Consider the following 26,125-nt stretch of genomic DNA (forward strand, 5'->3'; position numbering starts at 1 on the left):
CTGCTTTGTTTACAAGCAATTAATGCCGTTGTGCATTATGGGAAATGTACGAAAGCTCTCGATTCAGACTTATGCGAAATGTGATTTAAAACAGTCAAAGCAAATCTAGCTGGAAAGAAATAACGCGTTCAGGTTAAAGAAGCCGTATTTTCTGTTTTTCACAAGATATTTAAAGGAGTTTTATTAATCTTGTTTAAGTCAATACCTAATTGTAGTTCTGCAGCTGGTTGCTAGGCCTTGGTGCGCACAACTGTAAACGTTGGCCAGTCAGAAAGCCGTTCTATCAAGGGAAGAATGGATAAAAAACTCTCATGGATTTGTCTGATTTGCAGCATTGCTGTTTGCGTCTCAACAGGTAGGAAACAATCCTTTAATTTTTCATAAGGTCCAGAAGTTTTTTCAGATTTCTTCGTGCGTATAAATTTTGAAGAATTTGGCGCAACCACTCCATGCGCCTAACCGTCCTGAGTTGTAGTTGGTGGCAGGCAAAACAAATGCAACGTAGCACGAAAGCTTGCTATATTAATTAAATAAGCCAGCCCCGCATTAGGTAATCAATTCATAGAATTTTTTTGTGGAACCAAAAGCTATGTATACTTGAGATTTGCTTTTTTGTACCGAAACAGGGTCAAATCTGCGATTCAGAATGTTTCTGAATGTTCTGGGATCATACACTAGACATTTGAATTGTCAACCTTAGAAATGATTTAGAAAGCTACGCATAAAAATCTTCGAATATTACCGATCTACTATTTGCGCTAAAGATAAAAAGAACTAATTTACTTATTTAGAGTTATTTGTTCATGTGGCATGGTATCGTAAATGTGATTTGGAGAAGTGCTAATTATTATTACTTCTCTATTGCAAGTATTTTGATTGGAAATAGAACAACAATGTAATCCAAAGAAGCCCAGAGTATTATTTTGCTGGATTAAATTCTCCCCCATGGATTTTATTTTCTAGAATTAGTTACACTGTTAAACTAACAAATATCGGCTCTTGTTAACCAATTATTCCTCTGTCTAATAAGCATCTGTCAACAAATGATTGATATCCAATTGCTTGATAATTATTTAAAACTTTGCAAAAGCATGAATATTAGCTTTTTGAATTTTTTATTGTTTTCCTGATTATTATTTTCTATTTAAGTCTGATTTATTATATATTATTTATTATTATTTATTTATTATATATATATCTAAACTCATTTAAAAAAAACCCACTTAATCAGAACAAAGTAGGAACATCATGAGAACATGTCCATCCTCAAATGAAAAATACATAGAAAAAGAACATATGTTTTAAAATGTTTTTCTCATGCTAACTCAAACAGAGCAGATTTTATCAGCAAATCAACAAATGCTACTAAAACTTTTGTGCAAAATTGTTAGTGGTTCAGAGGTGAACAAATTGGTCTCCTGCACACTCAGAACAACATGTCGAATCTGTGGGTGACCACCTATCCCTACACAAGGTAACAGCCAGGACAACTAGTTTTTACTGCAATTATCCACCAATGTCGGCAGTTCTCCCTTTCAGGAGACCACAACAGGTCATATATGGGAGTCCACAGATAGAGCTGCTGTTCTCCCACTGGGAGGCTACCATTTTATTGGAATCCCCCAAGTGGTCTTAGAAACAACTGATAGAATATAAAAGTAGAAAAGTCAGTTTTGAAAGACCACCAGACCCTCAGACCATCAAACAATAAGAACTTTGAGCCCCTGCACAATTATCTAAGTAGTTGGTGGTAAGCACAATATATACATTGTTTATGCAACCATTTATTGTTTCTGTGCTTGCTGGTAAATGGTTCTTATAACAAAAGTGTATATAACAGTGAAAGATTATCAAAGTATTGTTTTATTTATTATCTACATCTCTTCGCGAATTCAGATGTGGAGCAAGCAATAGTGTATGGCAAGATCAGCTTTATTGGAAAGACACTTGAAAGTATCCCAACAGGATCATGCCTTACCCTGAAAGTTCAGGACTCCATGATTGCTGATGCTCCATCAATTGACATTACAAGCAAAGTTTTGAAGGGAAATGACTTGAAAATTCACGATGGGAATGTGATGTACAATATTTCATTCAAGAAACCAAACAGAGCAGAATACACATTGTCAGCCACGTTGAATATGGGATGGTGTGCTGCTGGTGGCCATGATTGGATCCATAACAGGGACTATTTGACTACAACAAGTTATGATTTCACTGTTAATGGAAAGAAAAATACATATGAAAACAACATTGAGATGGAATACTATGAGAGAAGTATGCTAAGATTCATAAGAAGTTTTTTTCTTCTTATTTGACCAGGCAATCAAAACTTATGATCTCGAGTTATTGTTTTTTTGGAATAATGAAAATTTCAGTTAAGAAATTGGAATTTAATGTTACTACTGACATCAAGTTATTTTTGTACAAAATATGACAAATGGTAAAATTTAATCAAAATATAATAGAAGAGTTGATGTCAGATGCAAGTTATCCTTTGTATTGCTGCTTTTAAATTTAGTCCATGAGTCATAATGTTTTGTCATCTTATGTTAAAAAGATGAAGAAAAACTTGCATTGACTGGCTGATAATGAGTCTTCTAGATATCTATAGTTATTGCTGATATAGGTATTCATGGTTATCTGGACCTTAAATCACATGGGAATTGTTTTCTCCTTCATTTATACTTAATCTCCATTTGCAGGAGGTGAACTTTAATCCAAGGAAGTCCCATTGACAGTCAGTTAATAATGCTGGAAATTTAGCTGCCTTTTGTGATTTTCTTTCATTTTAATCAATACTAAAAGCAGTCTTGTTTTTCTTGATGACTTCCCCTTCTTTTTATCACCAATGTTAATTCAGTAAAGGTTCTTTTTGCTTTTAAGAATAAAATTAAACTTTGATTGGAAACATTTATCATTGATGTTAGGGAAATTGAGGTATTTATTTTCAAATAATAGCCATGTAATGAAAAACAGATCAAGAATACATTCTTCATTTTGTAACTTTGCTGTCAATGCAAATTATTGTGATGACAATGGGGACTTTCATTTGGCAACCATTATCTAGGATAAGTTGGTGCATAAATAATAACTGCTAAACTGAATGGTTCCCATTTTCCTGCTTTACAAAAATAGAGAGTTGAAAATGTAAGTTGGAAAATAAAATCAATTAAAATTTTACAATAACTTTTTCAAAATCAGTCCAAGGCATCATCAAAATTCTAGATTTAAAATAATCCTCTTTAAATCATTTAAAGGGTGCTAAAATTCCAGCAACATGTTACTGGCAAGTCAAGGTTTTCTATAAAGAGCATCTTGTTTACAAAGAGTTAATGTTTTTAATCTCCTGCTGATGGTGATTCATCTCTTTTATAGCCTCACATTATTTACACAGCATGCAATGCTGATAATTTCGCTTCTTCTTTGAGTCCCCAAGTTACTCAAATAAAGGGCTCTAAAATAAATATGAAACTTGAACATGCCTCACAGCTGGCTGCAAAGGAAGGATTTTTGTGAATTTCAGAGTCCTAGTTTGATAACTGTTTGCTTAGCTGTCACTCAGGCCAAAGAGCCCAAGCATCTCAATGGTAGCATTTGGCGTGGCAAGTTTTTTGTGAGCTTTTCAAGTCTCTTTTGATCTAATGGTGTAGCAAAATATATAAGGAAAAGGCACAAAGCAATATGTAACTGCAAGCCCCCCTTCCTCTTTGCTCCTAATCATTGTCCTTAGCAGTATTACATATTAGCATTTCCTAACATGAAAAGTGAATTGATTATAGTGCTTATAGTTCCCTTTCTCTCATTTTGTAGTTGATTACCCAAGAAAACAGAAGAAGGACCACCCCAGGCATCACAAGATGCTTGCCAAAAAGAGAAATGATGATCCGTGCTACCATGCCCCTTGCACTAATAGCATATGCACAAGCTTCCCCAATGGTTCATATGTGTGCCATAAAGTTGAGTCAATGCCATGCGCTGTACCAATGTGTGCAGCTATTTATGAGCCAGTTTGTGGCAGCAATGGCAGGACTTACAGCAGTGAATGCTTGATGGATGCAGATTCCTGTGTTGGTGGTATAAGGAATGATCTGTACAAAGTGCATGATGGTGAATGCTATGCAAGTGAGCACTGGATTTTTTTGGATTTCAGACTCCTTCCAATCCAGTTGTCTTGTCTTTTGTCTTCTTTTTTCTTTAGTTTTTTGGATACCAAATGGATATGAAGATGCGTATGCATAATGGAACCTGTTAGATTGAATATGCAGAAGGACTTAACATGATTATAATTCATTATCTTTGAGGGAGATATGGCATATTTGTGCCCCAAGGGCTTGATATTTGAGCATTGAGCAGAATTGAGCATTGATAAAGTTTAGAACCCTCATAAATGTGAAATGGACAGTGCACAAAGAAATCAATTAGACTTGTGGCAAAAAAAACAGCAAAGATGACAATCTATAACATTATAGGCATTAAGCCACTGTATACTTTAAGAGAGAATGTGACCTAGTGACACGGCAACAGGCTACCTACCTTTTATCAAGGAGTCTAATATATTCATTCATGAGGGTATTGCTATGGCAACAGATAATTTTGGCCAACATAATTTCCAAAGTAAGTCTCAGTCTCTGATGAGATACCCACATTTGTGTTTTCAACCCTTGTGACAATTGATACAATTCAAAATCTAGATGCTTACAGCAAAGGGTCCTATATTGCTTTTTATGAGGTGCCAGATTTTGAATGAGGAAGTTTTAAAATTTTCTTTTAGGTTAGGGTATCAAGATATATTTAAGCAGTATGAATGTTTTGATACTTGCTTATTTTAAAGAAGTGGAAAATATTTGACCTGGAATCTCCAGAAATTTGAATTGTCTTCTTGAAAAACATGTTATAATGCTAGCCTTCAAGGTGGGAAAAAGTTTAAAAATATGTTTCAAATTAGTAACTTACAAAATGTATCCAGTAGCATAGCCAGGGATTTAAGATCGGGGGAAGGTGAGTTAAGCAAGGGGAAATTGGGAGTCCACACCCTTTGAATGCCAGAAAACATCCTTTTTCAAAAATATTTGTTGCCATTGGGGGGTCCACCACCCCCTTGCCTCCCCCTCACTATACTACTGAGTATACCAAGTTATTACATACTAAAAAAAGTTGTTAAAGAAAGCTATCTTTGGTTAAAAAAGTGGAGTCAACTTTCATGTTTCTACAAGATATGTAGGAAGAAAAATAGATTGTTGTACCTGTCATATTAAATCATGTTGATGTTACCTTCTTTTTGAAGAGCATTCTATGCATGAGGGATTCCTTCTTGGTGCATCAGTTATCTCTTTGGCCACCCTTGGCTTGGTTGCTGTGTTTATGATATGGAGGCGCAATCGGTTGATCAAGATCCAACGCATGGTATGTAACTTCTATTTTTACAAATTTCATGTGGACATTAATTAATGGTGCCTTGGAAGGTTTTAAGACATTGATAATATATTATCTCATTTAGGCCTAAAATGAAATTCAAAATATAACTTTGTTATGGGTGCTTTAAAATTGAACAAACATTTACCTAATGCATTCAATTTTTCAAATCACTTCGAGAAATGCAGCTAATAAACTGATTGTGTGTACAGAAATAATTGGTGTTTTTGTTAATAAGAACAGTTGTCTTGAAATTAACACAAATTAACCATCCCCATGTCCAGGCACATAATCTCCAACTGCTTGAAGTTGGGATCAAAATTTTACATTTAAGTATTTTATGTCTTGTTTTCAGGGGCCATATTCAAAAGAGAAAGTTGCACCTCTGGGTCTGTGATGCATGAAATGAATACCTTTTTCAATGCGTGGTATTTTTCTCTTCATTTAAGTAAAAAACAGCTGGTAAGGACTTATATACCATGATTTCAGTCCGTACGCTTGAAAGCATTAGCATGATAAATGTTTTGTATTTATTTGTTGTTTGTAGTATTTACCAAAATGTTTTAATATGTAACCCATACTCAGTGTATAGTGGTTTGAAAGAACAAAGGAAGCTCTCATACAAAATTTAGGAGCAAAATGGGTTACTTTCTGGCATTAATAGGGGGAAGTTTTATCCAGACTCTTCACAAAAAATTAGATCCAAATTCCTTCTCCCCAGCCTCTCTGTTGGTAACGATCTAACATTGTTTCTTAAAGACTGAACACTCCAAGAACAGGCTGAACACCCAAAGAACACCCTAAGAACAAGCCATTAACAGGCCTTTTCGTTTGATGCGAGTGATCACTCGCGATTGCGTCAGTACTCCCATAAACCAAACCACGCATAAGCGTTTGATCACTCACACAGAACGTTAAATTGTGAGGAATAAATGTCTCATCAATTAACAGGTAGTCAAGTGACATGTCATATTTTTACTAATGAAATATTCCTGTTTAAACAAGTCTAAACAACATTCATTGTCACTGGATGTGAAAGATTTTCAAAACAATGGGAAATTGCTTGAATGCTCAAAGGGAGTCAAACTTGAATTTGCTCTGCATGTACCCCCGTTCACAGTTCTGGTGCGCAAAACATAAGTTGGTTGTAACAACACCAACAACATTAGACTTATCAGGCCCTTTCCCATCCCCAAAATTGATTTTGATTGATTGAGCTAATTAATTTTTTGAATGATATGCCGACTTTGATATGTTTTCAAGAGTGTTCAGCCGCTTAATAGTTTGTTTTTAGGGTGTTCTTGGGGTGTTCAGCCTGTCCTTGGAGTGTTCAATCTTTTAGAAACGACGAACAATCTAAACCCTTCTGACAATCAAAAATTCTGATGCTGTGTGATGTTCTAGGAGGAGCTTTGTTTGCAATATAATGGAATTTGGCACAGTTTTTTAAAAATTGATTTTAAAAAGACACAGTTTTAAAAAACATGAAAAAACTCAGGTAAGCCTGGTTTGAAGATGGTCTCAGTCAAGTGCCAACTTTTTGATGCTCATCTAAGTGTTGCAACAATGCAATGCATGTCATTCATATGAATGAAATTTTGTTTGCTTTGATTAAGGGTAATTTGCTTGTATACTAAGTTGTAATATATAATTATCATAATTTGTTTATCATGTATGTATAATGTTTTAATGTCATAGAAAATAGCTTAGGCTGTTAGCTCTGTTTTTTTTAACCCTGAGCATATCTTTTTAAAAGCAAAAAGCCATACAGTTTAATCCTACTATCCGAGATAACCCAGAATTTAATCAAGTTGGGCTGATTTTCAATTCCCTTTGGATTTCCTTTCCTTCTTCAAAGTAAAAATGTTACCTGGGATGAGTCGAAAGTTTGAGAAGGATTCAATTTTATTCCTTTATCTCAGAGAAATAAAGTTTTTATTAAGAAAGAAGCTAGTAAATATCATAAAAACAAAAAGAGGCAAAAAGTGCACCACAGTAAAACGAGATTTCATTTTATTTGCCATATATTTTTTTGTTTAGCATTTTCTTGAAATCAATGCTGAGCAATATCAAAGGTAAAATAGAAATTTATTTAAAAAAATTTCATAACCCTAAAGAATTATCAACAGCTCTGCTATGTTAACAAAATCATAATTCATCCTTGTTTTCATCTTTTGATAATGTCCCTTGATTGCCTGCCTCTTGGTTTCCGGAATTGTCATCTTTTCCTGTTTGAATATTGCTTTCTGTGTTGGCATTTTCATTGTTTGTACTTTCAGGTCGGTCTTTTCCTTTACCTCTCAATGGAACTAATTTCAGCTTTCCAGCAAGCAAATTGTTGCACCATTTTTTTAAGTCAGATAATTTTAGCTCTTTATCTTCCTTTTGTAAAAGCCATGTAGATGCTTGCTGTTAAAGCAAATTGATACTTCTTGAATACTAAATAAATGCAAATGAATTGTAAATCACAAAAAGTACTCTTATCAGTGAGCACTGTGGCAAACAAATTTTAGAGGGGACCATTTCTGGGAAGATTCTTAATTTTTCTGTTTTTTGGTGCTTTTTTACAAAAAAATTAATTTCCAAAAAATTTAAACATCCTTGGAAAAAAGCTCAGTAGAAGTGCTGGAATAAATTAACTTTTTAAAATTTAATTGCAAACCTCATTCAAATCCACGGCACCTATACTGGGCTTTGTTGGGTCAACATTGAAAGTTGATTGCCAGTATTCTTTCATCTAAAATTAAAATAAAAAAATTGAAGAATATGTTCAAAAAAGTTGCAGTTTTAAAGTATTTTGCAAGCAAAACTAGTATAAAGTAATTTAATGCAATTATGGGTTCTCATAAAACTTTGCAAATGTTTTTTCATTGCCTTAGAAGACATTTCCTGGCTTGTCTTTTAAAAGACATGCTGGAAACTGTTCTGTTAAAATTGATTAAAGTATCCCTTCCTTAGTTTCAAAAGTAGTGGTTGGCCAGTCTCCAATTGAAAAGTTACCTGTCTACTAGTTAATCTGCTCTTTGTGGCCTGTGAAATGCAACAAGATATAAATCTGATAGTTATAAATATAAATCTTTTTAACAATTTTCTGCTATAATTTCTATAAACTTACTGCTGGAAATGGGTCTGGATCTATCCACACAAAATTAAGCTTTTCGTTGTCTCCAACACTTCTCACCAAAGATTTGACCAAGGAGAAAAATCTGTTTCCAACTAAAAAGGACAAAGGCAAGAAGTCACCAAAGGCAAATTGATCCCTTTACAACTATGTTTCTGCCAGTCTAATAAAACACAAAGCACAAAAGTGGTAATTGGCAACTACCTAGTGGATCCTGTTTGTCATCAACTATTGAACACCATTTGTGTCACGTTTCAGAATTGTGTCAATTAAAAACACTTCTTTTGTCAAGACCCACCATTTGGGTTCCTGGGTTGCAAGGGGACCTGATATATGGTCTGTCTATGAGGATTGGATGCAACAATTAAAGGGTCAGCATATATTAAAGCCAGGCAACAGGATGAATTTTCTTAATGGGATATCTTTTTAATAGACCAACAATGGGAATTTTGATTTGCCTACATCAAGTTGTTGAAAGACAAAGCTTTGCAACAAAATTTACAAAAAAGATTTTAAGGTCGGTAACAGGAATTAAAGAAAATAAAAAATATCCACAATTGAATCTCATTTTGATGAATTTTTTTTATACTTTAAATATTTAATGATCTCTAAGAGCACAATACAGGTTTTATTTACTAACAGCCATAATAATCAGTTTACCTGGGTTTTCTATTTTGGCAAATACTGCTATTATATATCCTTTCATGTCTGGTGACTAAAAATGAAAATCATTGAATGGTCAGTGCCACTTTTTGTAAGTTTAATGCAGACAATCAATAACGATGAATTTCTCATAATCAAGCCAATCTTTGAATATGAGAATGATCAATGCATAAATTCATGGATGAATTCTACAGAGTCTTCTGATAAATTAGATTCATTTACATACCCATATTTCATGGATGTTTTCTAATAACATCTTCTTGATGCTCTGCCTATGAAATGTGACAAGATGACAATATAGATAATAAAAAATTTACATATTAGGTTCTTTATATTTATATACAGGTTCTTTTTATTTAGTTTTTGAAATATTCAGTATAATACTTCAATCAAATAACTTTGAGTTTGCTAACAGTGATCCTTGTCTGATGGTTGCCATAAACCTGTTAGGGTGAGGATGATATTGTACAGAATTGAGAGAAAAGCAATTTTGATGTTGATTATCATATAAATTTTCTATTTATATACTGAAAATAATCAAAGTATTCTAAATTCCCTGGTGTTATACATTGTGCAATATATATTCTCAAAAGGAAGCTAAGCTGGTCAAGAACCTTACTTCTTGTTTTGATTCAAAAAATCAACAAGCTTATTCTCTTTCCAAGTAACCTACAGAAAATAAAGTTTACATTAACAGTGCAATAGGAATTGAAGTATGTTGTATCAAAGTTAGAAAATGAAGATAAAATTTTGTTCATGAAGTAGGGCATCTTAAAAAGCATAAAGAATTTGAAAAGTCTAACAATAATTCAAAGATCATGCATACTGCCGAATGCCCAGCATAGAAATAGTAAGATGCCCAGAAAATCACAAGAAAACATTATTTGACTTTCCATTTTTAGCCCATTGAATGCCAAAACTGGTAATACTTCTAAAATAATAATGGTTATTTTGCCCATTCTCTGTTATGCATTAATTAACCTTGAAAATGGCAGCACGTATAGGCAGGCCTCAATTTGACGCACCCACCACTTGACATGCATCTAGGCGAGAAAAGATGTGCGTTTTGTCACCAATTGATTCTCAAAAAGTAGCATTGTTGTGCATCTCAGCCATTTTTGCTTTGTAATGATTATCAGAAACTTTATTTTGTTGCCCTGGGAATCATCTTTAAATTACAGCATTCACCATTTAGGGAATTGCATGACACAATATGCTTGTTAAACAGTGTAAAAGTGTATGTGCTGGTTGATTGTGCTTAAAGAACCACTCTTAATCTGATTTGTCACTATTATCATTACAGGAAGTAATTTTTAGATTAAAAACAGGTTACCTATGCTTGTCTACCTATGCTTGTTTAGTACATTACTTTTATGAATTCATGTTGGGACAAAAAAATTGAAATTTCTTTTGCGGTGGTCTATAACACTTGAAAAATAAAGCTATGATATAAAGCGTAGTTTACACGAGCAATTTTCTATGACAATTTTCTTTGACAAGTTTCCTTGTTCGTGTAGATGGATATTTGACAAGTTTTTAATTGTCAAATGTATTTGCTCATGTGGCTGAGCAGCAAGTTTCTTTGACACCTTTTCGTTCTGAAGGCAATGGATTTCGCCAGCAGTATTCGCTCAGTTTTGTAGGCTAGCTTCACTTTGATAAATAAATTTGGCGCCAGAAACATAAGATTGGAACTTGGACATGGCTGTTGAGATTTTACTTACAGTTATGGCACCAGGGTCATGCGAGGTGTGAGGGCGAAAGAAAATTGTCAAGTTTACTTGTCAAAGCGTTTACATGAGCAAGTTTTATGACAATTTTTCATATGGCGAATAAAAGCTGGCATGCCAGCTTTTGAAAAAGTACACTTGTCATATGAAAAATTGTCATATGAGCTCAAATTGACTTAATCTACACGAGCAAAAAAAATTGTCAATTAAAAATTGTCATGGAAAACTATCTTGTGTAAACTAGCCTTAATACTTTAATACTATGAATTGTGGACCCTGATGCCAAATTTTGCTTCAAGATGCGCAAACAGCCATGTACCAAGATTCATACAACATCTTTAGAATATGTTTCAAAATATCATCAATAAAAAACCTATCTAACAAATTAAAAATGCTAAAAGTTTAACACCAAATTACCCTTTTATTGTCTGAGTAAAGTGCATAGGACTTTCACTTATACAAAAGAAAAGAAACTGGAGCTGCTGTACCAGGAAGTTATGGTTCATTCCAACCATATTAGTTTAAATTGTTTTGTGTGTATCTAATTGATTTCTCCATAATTCATCATTTATCATTTAGATTCATAACAGTTTAGCAAATGAATAATATCAATTAAAATATTGGCTAAAAGAAAACTTTAATACACACACTTACAGCACTGGGCAGTTTCAAAGTTTTCTCAAATGGTTTAATAAAGAGTAGTGAATTAATCTTTTTCAGCTGCAGACTTTTTGCAATCTAAAAAAATTAATATATGATAAGCAAATATACATCATAAGAGTTTATGAGAATGCTAAATTGCTATACATAGAAGTAAAATATATCCAGCAGTGCCATGTGTACATCAGGTTTTGTTTGTAACAATGTTATTTGGAATTATAATGATCTTTGTGAAGCCACTCAGTCATTGGACAGCATTTAGGCATTTGATAAAACTAATCTAATTTTTTTAGAACAAGTACCAATTTTCTGGCTACTTTGACTACCAGATTTGTAGTTGATTCCTGAGGTCAAGTAGAAAATGGAACACAATTCTTCAAGAATATATTAGAAACAATGTAATTAATCCTTGTTGCTTTAAGGAAACATTTGTCTTGTGCCAGGGGTCTGGGCAAGCTAAAAATAACAGGCAACAAGCATCAGTTGTGAGACTTTGCATGTGATTTTTTGTTCATCTTTTGTGTTGTTCTCTTTTTAAAATGGCAGAAAAATGATTCCTTGGACAATAGGAAGCTCGTAATTTTCATGTTCAGCAGTTTTGCCCTTTGTAAACAACTTGGCTTTATAACTGTTGTGTGACTTAAATCTGCCAAAGTGGTAGGACTTTGATAGGGATGCACATACTAATACCAACATTTAAAGATGTAAAGTTTAACATTGAATATTTTTATGAAAACTCAAAAACATTCTCTCATCAAAAATCAAGGTGTGCAACATTTTACACACCTGGAACACTGCAGGCATCCATTGAGCTTATGTGTAACTGCATGCAATTCACACAAAAGCATCACATGAAATTTCAGACTTGGCATAAGTCAAGCTATTTTGCATGATATGAAGAGATCCAGCTTATATACTAGTTTAACTTTATTTTGATTTGGCTCCAAATTTGTTGCTCAATTCTACTTTGTTCTTTTGAATATAATGAGCAGTATTCATTTAACGTCTGATGAGGTAGGTTTTACTCTAAATTTCTTAAATCTCTTCAGGCATGAAATTACCTTTGCATCAAAGACTGCATGGAACTGAATCATTGGTTGAAAAGACATTGCAGTTTTTACAAGCTCTGTGTACTCTACAATACAAACAGAAAAAAAATTTAGAAACGTATTGTAGAGGGCTTGCAAGATCAACAATGGCCATTACAGCTATTGATTGATTAAGAGAATTACATTGTGTTCTATCATTCCTTTATCACTGTAAGGAAATATTTTGCAGGCCTTACCTGAAAATGCATACCAATATCAAGAAAAGTATTTGAACACTAAAGCTAAAAAAGTGTTTTTGCAGGCACACATAAAATTTATATAACTAACATATTTTTAAGAGCACTAAAAGTCATTCATGTAGTATTAGAATTGAAATACACTTCAACAAACCAACCTTGACCCTCTTTTTCCACATAAGCAACAACTTTTGGTAACTGAACATTGTCAAAGTTCTTTTTTCCAGTTTTTGAAATTATATTTGTCACAGGTGGTTCAAACATCTATAATAGACAATAAAAAGAAATTTTAGAACCAAAGCCCCTGAAAATTCACACTAAGAATGGATTATCAGTGGTGGGGTAGGTTGTTCAAATCCTCCCTTCCCGTTGCCCAGTTTTTTTAATTTTTTTCTCCGCTGATGCTGATTACTTGAATATCGAAAAAAATGTTCAAAGTTCACTTGTTGGTAATGCCAAAAATGCTTTGGAGAGATAACCTTTGAGCAAAAGAAAAGGTATGTCTCAAAATCTGTCCTGTGGACTACAAACATGACCCCATGTCATTTTGCAGCCAGCCCTCCTCAACATTGTTTATCCTGTCCACTTGTTATGCTTGCAATACATGTATCACACACAATATACTACACATAAAAAAGCAAAACAACTTTAGACAAATGCAAATTTCACATTATATGATCTGGAGAATATTTTGATCATACAAATGTAATGATAATTACAATTACATCAAGATAAATTTTACCCTTGATAGATACGGAACCATCACATCAGGTGACCTAAAGATAAAAAGGTGTAACCTATTTACTAGAACTGACAAGTTTTTTAAAACTTCATTGAAATCTTGAAGTTATAAATCATTAATGCAAATGGATAATTTCTAAAATAAGGCATTTGAACGTAATAGCAGTTGATAGAGATTATAAGCATTAACAGAGTTAATTATATAACAATGTAATTTCAGCTTCTTCTTCAAATATATGATAACAAAAAGGATAAGTAAAATATGCTGCAAATATACTAGGATCCTAGTTAATTTTTACAATACAAACCTCTGACCAAAGTATGTTGTTGGTCTTCCATGATTAAATATCTTGATAACCCCAGGATAAGAAATACCTGAAGACAAATTTAAAATTTTCAGTAAGTTCAAAAGTAGACAAACTTATGAACTGAGTTACAAGTTCATGGTGCTTCTTGTTGTGATGAAAATATATTTCCTAACAAAACTCTGTTGTTTTGATTTCATGCAGGCTGCCCTTTGATCAATTTTCACCAAAACATATTGGAACATCCTTGAATGGAAGTGAATTGTTCATTAGTTTTAAGCTTTGAGGCCATTGACTTTAAAAATAGTGTATATATATATATCTTAGCCTATTTATCTTATATTCAACAAAGAAAAACTGCAAGTAAAAAGGCAATATAACCCAAACAATATGCTCCAAGTTCTGCTATGCATACCTAATTCTCTAGCCAATTTCATATCCTTCAGCATATTGCTAGTGGTGCAAACTACCCCTTTTTTGTCAAACAATTTTGCAACAATCTGGGGAAGAAGAAATGAAAGTCAGCCTACAATACAAAACCAGGTTATAGAATTTAAAAGAAAACATAATTGATTAATCAGATATTCGATTTTCATTTATTCAAAGAAATTTATATATGATAATGTTCAAGGACATTGTTGTTGCAATCAGTTGCTATACATTAAAAAGATCTTGGGCATGAAGTGTAACAGCTAAATTGCTCTATTCTGGTTTGCACATGAGTAGCTAAATATTGTGTGGGTGGCTCTTTACAGGAACTTTATGTTCTTAACTTCTAGGAACTTTATATTCTTAACTTCCAAAAGTAAAAATGCAGCTCCACCACTCATTCTTCTTAAGTATTTGTTATATCGTTATTATTTTTTAAAAAAAAACATTGGGTTTTTGGTTAAAACTCAGAAATGAAATATAGTTTTCTGAAAGAAGACTATTGCTCCTCTCCAAATGACCATATCAGAAAAAAATCTGGTGCAGTTTCTCACCTCAAGAGCATATTTTTCTTGCTTATAGAGTGAATCATTTTGCTGTGCATGGAAAAGCATCACAATAATATCATTCTTCTTAACAAGGCCTTTAAAACTCTTCGAGGTTACTTGCACAACCCTCTCAACTCCGTCATGTTTCATCATTTCAGCTAGCCGCTCGGATCTTTCAGTTGTTCCATCTTCTTCATTTTGGCCTCTAGCAATAACAAAAAGGCTAAGTAGAAAAAATAGAAAACAAACTGGCGCCATTTGTGAAATTTTCCAACAGTCTAATTGACCATAATTGTTTTTTTCGACGTCTAAAATCTGCAAGGGTTTCCAAGAGTCCGCATAAATTATCTTGAAACAGCCTCGTCTAGGAAAAGACAAATGAGGCTGGATGGTTGGTCAAGGGTGAAAAGTTGGAGAGATCAAAATATTTTTCCTGAGGAGAGATGGTTAAAAGACCAAAACGCACTTATGTAGGGGAACGAAATTAGTGAGTAAGAAAATATATTCTTTTATTACACTAAGTTCTCTGTTAGTTACTGCATTTCGCAGAAAATCTCCAACAATTTGGATATTCGTGCGCTGCATTGCTGGAGCAGAAGGGTAATCTGAAAACTGCCCTCGAATCTCGAGACCTCTTCTTTTCACTGAGACTTCCAATTTTGTTTAAAATGACTTATGCTAAAATGCATCAGGAATTACCCAAATATGTTTAGTTAGTATGCAAAATGTGTGTTAGTTTTCTTAGTAGCTGCGTTAAAACGTTCGGTTTGTTTTCTTTTCTTGTTAGGTAGCTTTCTTTTCCTCCTGGGAAAAGGAAGTGATTGCACTCTTCTTTTCGATTCGCTTCCTTCTTGAAATTTTGATCTACAATAGTAGTTACATTAAGTTTGTTTTAATCATCTGATTTCGTGCATTTTAATCATCTCAATCGCTCTCATAAGGATGTTGTTATATATTTTGGAGACTGACTAAAAGCAAAGAGCAAGGCAAGTCGTTGTGAGGCTAATCCCCTTCTTTCTACCCCACCTGTCTGTAGTTGCATCGGAAAGATTGGCATCAAAAAAAAGTTTTTGATGATGGATTCTTTTTGAACTGAAGAATCAGTAGCTAATTTTGAAATATTTTCATAGGCAGGGGAATCCATGATGTATACCATTAGTATTTAAGATTTTTAATTCTGTGTTGGTTTTTGTTAATAATGCACTCATATTCAAACATTTTTCTTGTAAACTTAGGCCCAAACAGGGTTCCCATCATGGATATTATTTTTTAATTGCTGTTTGAAGAAAACAAGGGAAATATAAACTTTGCTCAACATGATGATGATTTCAATCATGCACCTGTTAATGTTTTATGATAAATAGAATGGTCATTTTCAATAATTCTTTTATAATTAACTTACTGCTTGATGTCCAGATTATGTAACAGTTTTACAAGAGTCATTCTTATGGAGCACACATTGGCAAATGGCTTGTCAGATTTCCAGGCTACAGGTTCACAGCCTATGGCATGGATAGCTCAGTGGCTAGAGGCACTGACTACAGGTCCACTTACTGAGCGCTATTGATGATCCCATGCTGGATGATATTATTGTTGGTTGGACTTCTAATGTCTATTTTTTGGTTTAAATACACAATCAGATTTTTATGATCAGTTTTGCATCAAAAAACTGAAACCAAGTATCTCTGCATGGTTTTGATGGATGTGGCTTACAATCAAGGGTTGCTTACATTTTTTATGAACCAAATTTGCTAATGGCTTGTAATCAAGAGCAACTTATAATCAAGGTCAGCTTGTAATTGAATAGATATGGGAGCTTTTTATTAATTTTTCTGATTTATAAGATAACGGTTTAAATGATTTAAAATGTTTCTCATTTCCAAGGCACAATGTTAAAAAGAATGAAAATTCACTCAAAAGTAACAACAGAGTTTTATTAAAGGACCAAAACTTCTTGCATAAAGATATGAAAAAAGCAATGTTTAACTGTCCGGAGGATAAAATATTTATCCTCATTTTATCTTGATATCAGCAATGCAAAGATGGACTGGAAAAGATGTAATACAAAACTGTGTGGGCTGGAAAAGCCGTTGCAAATATCCTCATTTTTGGGAGAGGCCTGGTCAAGGTTCACCAGAAAGCCCAAAATTGAAATTGTTTAACATTTTTTAATATTTTAATTAACCTTATTGAAACTATTTATGATGAATTTACAGCCATCCTGCATGAAGAATGATTAGTCCAAACTGTAATCTATGCAACCTAGTAAACAAAGAATTTGTATGCCAATGCAGTATTTTAATGTGTATAAGATGCACCTTTTTTGCGAACTATTATTGACTTTGTTTGAAGGTGCGTCTTATGCATGGTAAAATTGACTGTCCCATCATTACCTTTAAGGCAAAGTGTCATTTTATAGACAAAATATTATGATATTTGACGCACCTGCTGTCTTAATTCGAATAATCACACTTTCACAGGAAATTTAGTAAGAACTTTGATATTCTCTAGCTGAGATAGAAAAATATTTGTCAAAAGCTTTTTTACTCCAAAATGGAAGCGTTGTACCCTGCATTGGAGGGCACATCCCTGCAATTATTGTGAATATTGTGAATGAAAAAGGTGAAATACAAGAATGTCATGGATTTTAAGGACTGCAAGCATTAATGATAATTTTGATTGTTTTATGTTGATAAACTTTCTACTTCGGTGATTTGAAACATTGTGGTTTGAAGAAATTTCCTCTACAGAGTTTGTGTCTAAAATATTCTTGAGTTTATTCTTTCACAAAGATACATGATTTACAAGAACTGTTAAGAGGGGGGGGGGGGGGGGTGCATCTTATGCATGGTAAGACATGGTAAAAGCTATTTTTTCAGAATTCAAGCATGAAATTAAGGGTGCGTCATATGCAAGCATGCGTCTTATACATGACAAAATACGGTACACAGTTAAATTCAAATGTAATTTCTTATCTAAGAAAAGCAGACCATAAGATTTTTTGAAACTAGCAGAACCGTAGCAACAACAACAACAACAAAAACAACAATAACAATTTCATTAAATATAGTGACTACAGCAACAACAGAAACAAGGTGTAACACAATTATGTGATCTGAAGAAGAGTTATGCTCGAAGCACCAGAATTAAATTTCTTTCAAATCACAAATTTGTTATTTAAATATATTATTTTTTGGTCATTAATAAAATTCCTAACCACGTGACGTGAGAGTATTGGGAAGGTCAAAGATTAGCCAGAATACTATTTTTGGAGAATGTATGCCCTGCCATTTAAAAATTTTCATGTCAGTGTAACATGTATACCTCTTTGGCCAATCAGTAATCGAGAAATATTGGTAAAACGTCTGCTTCTTTTCTTCAGAAATTTGAATCTAGCAAATAATCTGGTTGTAGGCAGGGTGTGTGTCTTTATACCCAAGTATTGAATTTCTTTCAAAGAAGCTTTCTTGAAAAGTGCGAAAAAAGATTTTGAACTAGAAAATATTACAAAATTTTGAATGGTTAACTGATAAAATGATTAATTCAGTTTTAGACAGCTTTTTACCAAATCCCATGACTTTCCGTTTTTGTCTTATCCGTCATTACAATGCTCTGGCCGCTTTATCTAAGAAAATCATCATTGGAATGTAGATTAGCACGCACATTATAGTGGTTACAATGATAAGCCTTTTTGATCTTCGTTTTGTTCTCTCATATTTGTTTTGGTGTAAAGACAATGTTTTTTCAATGCGAATATCTTAAGAAGCACCGATCCACTGCTTTTCGATTTTGTTTATGCATCTGTTGGGAACGTTAAGTAAATCGTTCACATATCATGTTTTTAGGCCATTGTCAATGGAAGTCTGGCGAGGTACTCGAAATTCTTCAAAGATCCTACAGGACAGTTACTTCATTGCAACATCAAGTGTGACTATTATGAATACCATATATCATCATTAAAGGTACGTCTTATAATAGGATGGGTTTACTCTTATTGGTCTCTATAATTGTTTCCAATTGTTTCTAACTGAAACAAATAAGATTAAATTGAGAGATCGATGTCGTGCCCTGGGCGATGGTTTATATAAAACAATTCACCTGCGTTGCATCCTTTTCGGTAAACTGAACACTAAAAGTGAACGTACTTTTTTGATGTCATCCTTTGATTTTCAAACTGCCTTTAAATAGCCAACAGTTAGTTATGGGCGTTACTTTCAGGTAAAATTGGCTTTCCTTAATTGTAAAAAGGCGTTTTCTAGTGCTAAAAGGGCGTGGCCTGAATTGTTTTATCTTGTCCCCCCGCCCTACCAGAGCGTAGTGGCTGGCACCGCCATTGGTCCAGTTATTAAAGCTAGAAAAGTCTCTGTCTAACTCGAACTAGTCATTATAAAGGACTTTAGATTAGAAGTTAGAGTTTGCAAAATCGAATTTAAAGAGGAGCATGTTTGAAAAATGACACACAACTCTATGAATGATTTAATATAAACCACACACATGTTTTAAAAGCGAGTTAAAGGAATTTAAAATAATTTTGATGTGAAGGATTCAATGTCCAGGGCTAAAAACGATGAAATTGTTGTACGCACGTTTCAGAATTTAACAGCAGATGAATCAGGAATTAAAATCACGTCTAAGAGACAAAGTGCTTACAAATTTATCTCTCCGACATAATAATTTATTTAGGATTGTAAAACAGGTATCAGGGGACATCTTTCTAGGATTTAATGATAAATTATAAATGAAAATACGCTTACGGCCTAAACGCCAATGCTCCTCCCACAAATATAGAGATATCGACGGTCATAAATTGCAGCATAAGTTTCCGTCAAAACGTTATGTTTCTTATGTCATCATACAAGCCATAGATTTGTAAGCATATCATTTCAATGTCTTTATTCATTAAGTTATTAGCTCCTCTTTTGACTGTTTCTCAGTTTATGATCTGGTTTTTTTAAGGCAAACTTGCTTTTGCACTGACTTAGGACAAGAAACGAATTTTGGTTCAAGTTTCGTGCAGTTTTCGTAGACAGTTTGATACCTACAAAGTAGGACGTTTTCACATGTTGTATTTTGTAACTGCCTCTGAAATAAGCCCATCGCTGCTTCTGCTCATTTTGTCTCCATATTTCCTATCTCAAGTGACAAAATCCTTTCCTTCTCACTAATGACATTGAATAGATCTTCTGCTTTGTAGTGACCATTGTCTAAACGTAATCATGTCCTCCATTGTGTCACTGTCATTAACACTTTCCATTGTCTTCGTACCCACGTAACGTAATAAACAACACATGTGTAGCGTCCCCTCGTTTTATTTTATTCAGCAGGAGGTAACAGGATTTATAACTAATTATCTTTTTAAAAGAATAACCGTCCTAACAGAAAGAATATTCAATTCAACTTCCCTTCTGGAAGTTGTCAAGGGAAGGCAACGCAAATAATCTATTGATATTTAGAAGAATTGATAGCTGTGAGATAAATGAAAATTTTATCTATGGTTATCATTTGATTACCTATTTTTAATATGACATGAATATTTTCACGATCATTGACAAAAACCTCAAAAATGAATATAAAAACAAACAAACAACAACAGCAGCAACAGCATGAAAACTTACTAACAATGTTGTCGTTTTATCTAAGTTTGTTCTGTATGACTAAAGTTGTATTTTGTAAATCTGACATACATTTGACTCGTAACATGAATGGCTTGAGCAAAGCATAAAACGATAGATCTCCCTCGCTAATGTTTTTGCAGGGTCGAGGCAAATTATGATCTAAGTAGATGTACTCATTATGGAACCTTTCGCAATTCCTGTTTAACAACAGTTAACAGTTGTCAATTTCCATATTACTTAGATAATTTGTAACTGGCCTTTATAATGATGTAATAATAAGTATAAATATAGCTATACATAAACGAAGGCAACGTTATCCTTATCGATACAAAGGCAACTACGATAATACAGTTAGCAAATAAATTTAGTACCAGAATGAAAATATAATAGTTTGATTGTTAAAAACACGACGTTTCGAGCATGTACTCGTTATCAAGTGAGGCAACTACGCATAGCAAATTCAGTTAAAACATTTCCCTGTGTTCAATTATTTCTCATGTATTGAAGATAATTTAGGCAAAGACCTTCGACATATGGTAAACCATTGCTGTGTATTCGTCAGGTTCATTGCACAGGCTTTTTTGTGGTCACATGCTTGTGAGCCCACATTAGTCTTTGCCTTCCATAAGCGTTCAAAACACGTCCTCAGCCTTCTTGTTTACTGTAAAAATAACTAGCATCCTATTGACTATGACATGCCACAAGCCTACCAGCAATATCGCCAGATCCAGCTGTATCCAGGTGATGCAAGCAGTTTTCACAGTTTGCTGAAGTTCCAAGGTGTTTTAATCAACTCGCTATCGTTATGAAGGCTTTAACGTAGGCAGCCATTATTCAACACTAATTTTTAACCGTTCACAAAGGCCAAGACGTAAAAGCAAAGTGAGCCGGTTTTTATACAGTGAAAAGATGAAACTTCTTAAAGGTATGTGCTAAGAAATATCTCGGTAGCAGCGAGGTAGTTGTTGCTTTGGGGCTAAGGTAGTTTTTGCCTTCCTCGCGTAATCTATTGTTGCTGTACAATTCTACTCCCCTATAAATACTGATATATGGAAATTCAGTAGATAATCTAATGATCCTCCAATCAACTGGTTTATTTTTACTTAAGAACCTGTTTATATGAAACAAAAGCTTGAGGAAATGAACAAATTTTACCTCGAAAAATTTGTGAAAGTAAAGGGTAGGTCTTATGAATACGCGCTAACCACTAGAATTTTTACAATAAAGTTCAGTTTGGAGACGGGACAGAAAGCCCAATATTTTATAAAATCTACCTTTATTTTTATAAACAAATTCTAAAAACTTTCAATGCTGAAATTTTTCTAATCTTTGAAAGAATTGCTGCTTAAGGGCTTCTTTAAATTTAGGGTGGCAGAAAATTGCAATTGTTTGATATTTCAATGATTTTTTGCTGTAAAATGGCTGCCTAAAATGGCGGGTGCAAATGTGCTGCCAATAAAGACATCTTCATTCAGGAACTAGGGAAATGAGGTTCAGGCTTTTTGTTCTTAGTTTTCCGAAATTTTGAGGCTGGGTTATTCCTAATTTGTTCTTAAATGATAAGGATGTATGTTAGACATTTAGACATTAGCAAATCCAGAAAACATTGAACGGGTAGCAAAAGGTCTACTCATTTATGAAAAATATATCCGTGATAACAATGTTCTTATGTTTTTACGTTTTAAAGTACCTCAGCCGCAGCTTTTTCTTATGGTTTTAACTTCCGACCAATTTTTGGCTCATTTAACCTAACCACGAAATTGAATCTTGCGGCTAAGAATCAAGTTTAGTGACATAGGAGGACCCCCCCATTTTTGGGTCCGACGCGGAAGAAAAGTTTTGAAATCAAGCCTTCTAGAATGGCTATAAATGCATCTCCCAGACTAACATTTAACAATTTACTATACCACTCAGAATACACAATTCGACAATTCTCAGAAAAACATTGATTATTGATTTTTAGAAGAAATTTGAGGGGAGGACTCATGCGTTGGCAGGGGCGGATCTAGAGCAAATTTGAAGGAGGGGCATTTGGTAGTGGGGGCGCTGAAAAATTTTCAAAATTGGTGACGAGAGTACGCTGTATAAAACGATTTCAGATCCATTCTCGGATTAAACGACATGACTTTGAGGTAATCCTTGAAGCAAATTAACCTATCGGTCTCAAAAACCTTTTCACCTGATTCCCATTCTTCAAAAGGGGCGCACAATTTCCAAAGAAGGGGCGCCAAACTTGCTTCAGGGAGGGGCAACTGCCCCTAGTTGCCTCCTTTAAATCCGCCACTGTGCGTTGGGAAAAGAAAGAAAAGGTGACCTGTGGCTCAGAGTGCACATCGATGTAAATAACAAGAAGCTGTTGTATTGATTGACAAAAAATAAAATAATTACAACATTATAAATGGTCCTTGCCCGGTACACTATTTTTTATAAGAACAATTTTATAAGTTGAGAACAAATTAAGAACAAACTGAGATTAAGCTACTATAAAATGTAATTTTAAACAACGTCTCCTCTCAAAATCGAGGATTTGTACCCATGTGTGGGTGCTTTTTCAGTGAATTTTCAAACTTGTAGGCGAATGAAGGTTGTCTCACTCATTTTGTTGGTAAATGAGGCCTGAAAACCTCCCTAGAGCGAAAAAGCTAGTAATTGCACTGCTTGCACGACCTTATTAATTAAGAAACAAATTAAGAACAATCCAGCCTACGATTTTGAATTTAGAATCATTTGCGGCGCGAAAAGATTTTTCTAAAAATTTCCGATGCTAAAAAGGCTAAAAATGGTACTCTATTCGGGTTTGTAATCGTAAAGATTTCGCTATAAATTTAACAACAGTTGCAATACAGAATATATCGCCAATTTCGGCCAGAAAACTTTATCGTCTCAATTTCCCATCATGGCGATGCTAAAAGCTTTTCTTCTTTATTCAGCAACATATTTGAACTTGATAATACTGAAAATTTTTCTTAGAATTTTTGCGATATTTGCGAGTAGACTGTCTGCATATGTCAGTTGAATGGACATCAACAGTGAAAATGACAAGTTGTTGATGTTATGACCGCAGGTACCCTAAGCACTCATTCTTCGTTTTGTTTTCTGTGTTTACTTGCCGAAAGTGTTTACATGCCGAAAAGTGAAGTAAATCCCTTTCGACGAGGGCCCTCCCTCCTACCAGTTGCGTCGTCGACACGAGTTGGTTGTGTGATTACTACTTCATTCTGCATGAACTTCGTATCGAAAACATTCTGAGATCAGTGACCGTCAGCTTTGTGAATCAAAGGTAAACCATCCAAAAATGAATTACTTCGTTCCTACTTCTTTGAGAGCTGTAGAATGCCAATTCAAATCTGTTCCAAAGCACGTGCCTCTCTTGAACAGGGTCAGCCATTATCAAAATAAAAAGACAGTTCATGGAAATGATAATTATGTTAGTGGTGCAGAATTTTATTTAAATATTCAGTATGTCCAACGATCAACACTATTCATATCAATGTGTTTTTTCATATTGTGGTATTTACATTTATTTTTGCCTTGTATTTTGGATTCTTGAATGCCAGATAGTCTGTTTTGGGTTTCGTTATCATGCAGGAACAATATTATTGGAAATTGGGTTGAAAAATGGTAAATTATTGGAAATGGGGAATATTATTGAAATGAAGATAAAGTCTAAGCCCCTGCCCCCTTAGAAGTGCCCAAATATTCTTAAAACCATACAAAATAGCATGTTTAGCCCTAGAAACTGTTAACCTGCCCCCAATCCGCTATATGATCCGCGATCTTTGTTTGTCATTGTAATTTTTTTTGCTTTTGTTATTGTGAATAGTTTATATTCCCTCCTTGCCTAGAAAATGATCATAGCAAGTTGCCTTTGACAAAACAGGGAAAGTAGGGAGAGAAACGTTATCTGGTGGTAAACATATCAATATCTGAATGATTCTTTCAAAAAAGCCGATTTTATTATTCTTTCCTCTGATGCTCAAAATTTGAACATCCAAGATATTAGGGGAAGGAGTTGGGGTTTACAGGCTTCAAAACAAGAGCATTTGAATAAAGCTTCGTTACTTATATCTTTATTTTCGTAGAAAATGTTGAGAAAAGTAGGCCAACTTAAGGTGCATGAAAATTGTTTACATGTTTTGAGTTATGTTCTCAACAAAAAGAATGGGAAAAGAAGGAAACTGATTGTAAAGGAGTTGCAGCAAGAAAGTCATATAAATTTACTCAATTATTACAATTGCCAATGTCAATGGCTCTTGAAGGATTGGGCATGAGAAAATGGTTTTCACAAAATGAAACAAATTCAGGATGACTACAAACTGGAAGTGCAAAAATTTTGTAAAACCCCATTCACTTTCCACTTTTTCTGGGTGCAAGGTTCTAAACCCTAATTTGAATAACGCCAATTAATCATGAGAACATGGTTTTCATAAAATGGACATGGTTTTCTATTTGTTTGGCAACCAGTTTTAGGGCATTTAGGCCCTCAATCATACAGCTCAAAGTATACAAACTATGCATTGTAATTTTAGCGTGATGAAAAGGTCGGTCAGAAATATTGGATTTCAATATGCACGGTGATGTGTCGATTTTTCATGTCCTTTTAGCAGCTCACGATCAATATTGAATTATGTACCTATATGGACATCATTTTGTTTCAGTTGCTGTATTCTCAATGGAAGGCGAGCCTTCAAGCCCGAACGCGCCTCTCGAGGGAAATCAATTGGATCCTTCAACACTAGCGTAAGTACCCATTCAATCATAATTCACGATTTCCAGTCACCATCGTTGAAGGATAAATAGTTGTTGGTGCTCCCTCCCAGGGCCGTCGCTAGCGGGGGGGGGGGGGGGGGGGGGTGCCCTAGAAAATTCTTGTCGGCAAATTTTCTAAAAGTGTTTTTCGGGTTTTGCTTTCAAAGTTCCCAAAGCAATAGCTTTAGCGAACAGTTGGGGTAAGATGAGGATGTGAACTTAAAAATATTGCCCAAAAGCCCTCAGCAATTCAAAACAGGAAAAGAAAGCGCTATGGGTGTTACGGAGGGGGAAATGTCGGCAGCCGGAGTCTAGAATCTAATGTCCAATATCCAGGGCGACCTGATTTCTACCTAAAGTTTGGGGTTTAGGGAAGGGTCAAAGTTTATTGAAAAACTCTGAACGTTGATCCTGGAGGTACTGGAAGCCACTGTAAGCAGGGAAAGGAGGCAAAGTGCCTCAGGGCCTTGAGGTCGAGGGGGCCTCAAGTAGTAATGAACTCCATTTTAAGAATGAAATCAATGAAACGTAGGTATGCCTAAAAATAGTAAAAAGCTCTAAACGATTGCAAGAAATGACTGCAAGAAATACATTTTAAGAAAATCTGAAGGGCGTGGTCGCAAAAATTTCCTGACCGCTCCGCTCGCAGGGGGACCTCGTCTTTCGGTTTTGTTTCAAGGCATTCGAGCCCCAAGTACCCACAGTCACTCGAAAATTGAAGCGATGATTGACTAACGAGAACATCATCTTTGATAAACAAAATCAATTGCATCAAAATGCCACACCCCCACTTTGAAATATCTTAGGCCATGCCCTATTTTGTCGGCAAATTGGTGAATGGCACCCCCTTAAGTGAAAGTGCTT

The 26,125-nt window shown here is 34.4% G+C and overlaps 3 protein-coding genes across 6 annotated transcripts in view; 2 read left to right on the forward strand and 1 right to left on the reverse strand.

Annotated features, from left to right (window-relative positions):
- Window positions 1–74: 74 nt before the first annotated feature.
- Window positions 75–7,132, forward strand: LOC135684619 (uncharacterized). Its single transcript, XM_065200253.2, has 5 exons — window positions 75–355; window positions 1,897–2,277; window positions 3,814–4,125; window positions 5,288–5,406; window positions 5,771–7,132. The coding sequence occupies exons 1-5, from the start codon at window positions 295–297 to the stop codon at window positions 5,810–5,812; spliced, it is 915 nt and encodes a 304-aa protein (XP_065056325.1). The 5' UTR covers window positions 75–294; the 3' UTR covers window positions 5,813–7,132.
- Window positions 7,133–7,421: 289 nt separating this feature from the next.
- LOC135684620 (calsequestrin-1) lies at window positions 7,422–15,250 on the reverse strand. The gene is made up of 13 exons (XM_089114715.1): window positions 14,904–15,250; window positions 14,336–14,420; window positions 13,924–13,990; window positions 13,617–13,650; window positions 13,033–13,138; window positions 12,651–12,724; window positions 11,584–11,667; window positions 9,819–9,868; window positions 9,426–9,471; window positions 9,197–9,251; window positions 8,531–8,631; window positions 8,078–8,152; window positions 7,422–7,824 (listed from the first exon to the last, which is right to left on the reverse strand). Exons 1-13 carry the CDS (start codon window positions 15,153–15,155, stop codon window positions 7,564–7,566), a joined length of 1,290 nt encoding a protein of 429 aa, XP_088970841.1. The 5' UTR covers window positions 15,156–15,250; the 3' UTR covers window positions 7,422–7,563.
- A 2-nt stretch (window positions 15,251–15,252) lies between these two features.
- LOC135684267 (GTPase-activating protein CdGAPr) overlaps window positions 15,253–26,125 on the forward strand; it is a 46,871-nt gene continuing 35,998 nt past the window's right edge. Inside the window, exons 1-3 of one of the 4 annotated variants that reach the window (XM_065199742.2) lie at window positions 15,253–15,384; window positions 18,743–18,859; window positions 25,171–25,252. In XM_065199742.2, coding sequence (XP_065055814.2) covers window positions 25,185–25,252 — 68 coding nt within the window. In that variant the 5' untranslated portion in view covers window positions 15,253–15,384; window positions 18,743–18,859; window positions 25,171–25,184. Of the gene's footprint in view, window positions 15,389–18,742; window positions 18,860–18,882; window positions 21,438–22,952; window positions 23,793–25,170; window positions 25,253–26,125 lie in introns of those variants that run through there. The other 3 variants (XM_065199741.2, XM_065199739.2, XM_065199743.2) reach the window with 3 other exon arrangements.

Source organism: Rhopilema esculentum, chromosome 21 (genome assembly GCF_057945365.1).
Source record: "Rhopilema esculentum isolate cy_ngs chromosome 21, ASM5794536v1, whole genome shotgun sequence".
Taxonomy (NCBI): Eukaryota; Metazoa; Cnidaria; class Scyphozoa; order Rhizostomeae; family Rhizostomatidae; genus Rhopilema; species Rhopilema esculentum.

Excerpts from the sequence above, each read along its gene's own strand:
- LOC135684619 (XM_065200253.2), top strand. The coding sequence starts at position 295 with ATGGATAAAAAACTCTCATGGATTTGTCTGATTTGCAGCATTGCTGTT. Across the intron at positions 4,126-5,287 it reads TGATGGTGAATGCTATGCAA|AGCATTCTATGCATGAGGGA; the intron begins GTGAGCACTGGA and ends TTCTTTTTGAAG. Across the intron at positions 5,407-5,770 it reads TGATCAAGATCCAACGCATG|GGGCCATATTCAAAAGAGAA; the intron begins GTATGTAACTTC and ends TCTTGTTTTCAG.
- LOC135684620 (XM_089114715.1), bottom strand. The coding sequence starts at position 15,155 with ATGGCGCCAGTTTGTTTTCTATTTTTTCTACTTAGCCTTTTTGTTATT. Across the intron at positions 14,421-14,903 it reads AAGAAAAATATGCTCTTGAG|ATTGTTGCAAAATTGTTTGA; the intron begins GTGAGAAACTGC and ends CTTCTTCCCCAG. Across the intron at positions 13,991-14,335 it reads GAAATTGGCTAGAGAATTAG|GTATTTCTTATCCTGGGGTT; the intron begins GTATGCATAGCA and ends ATTTGTCTTCAG.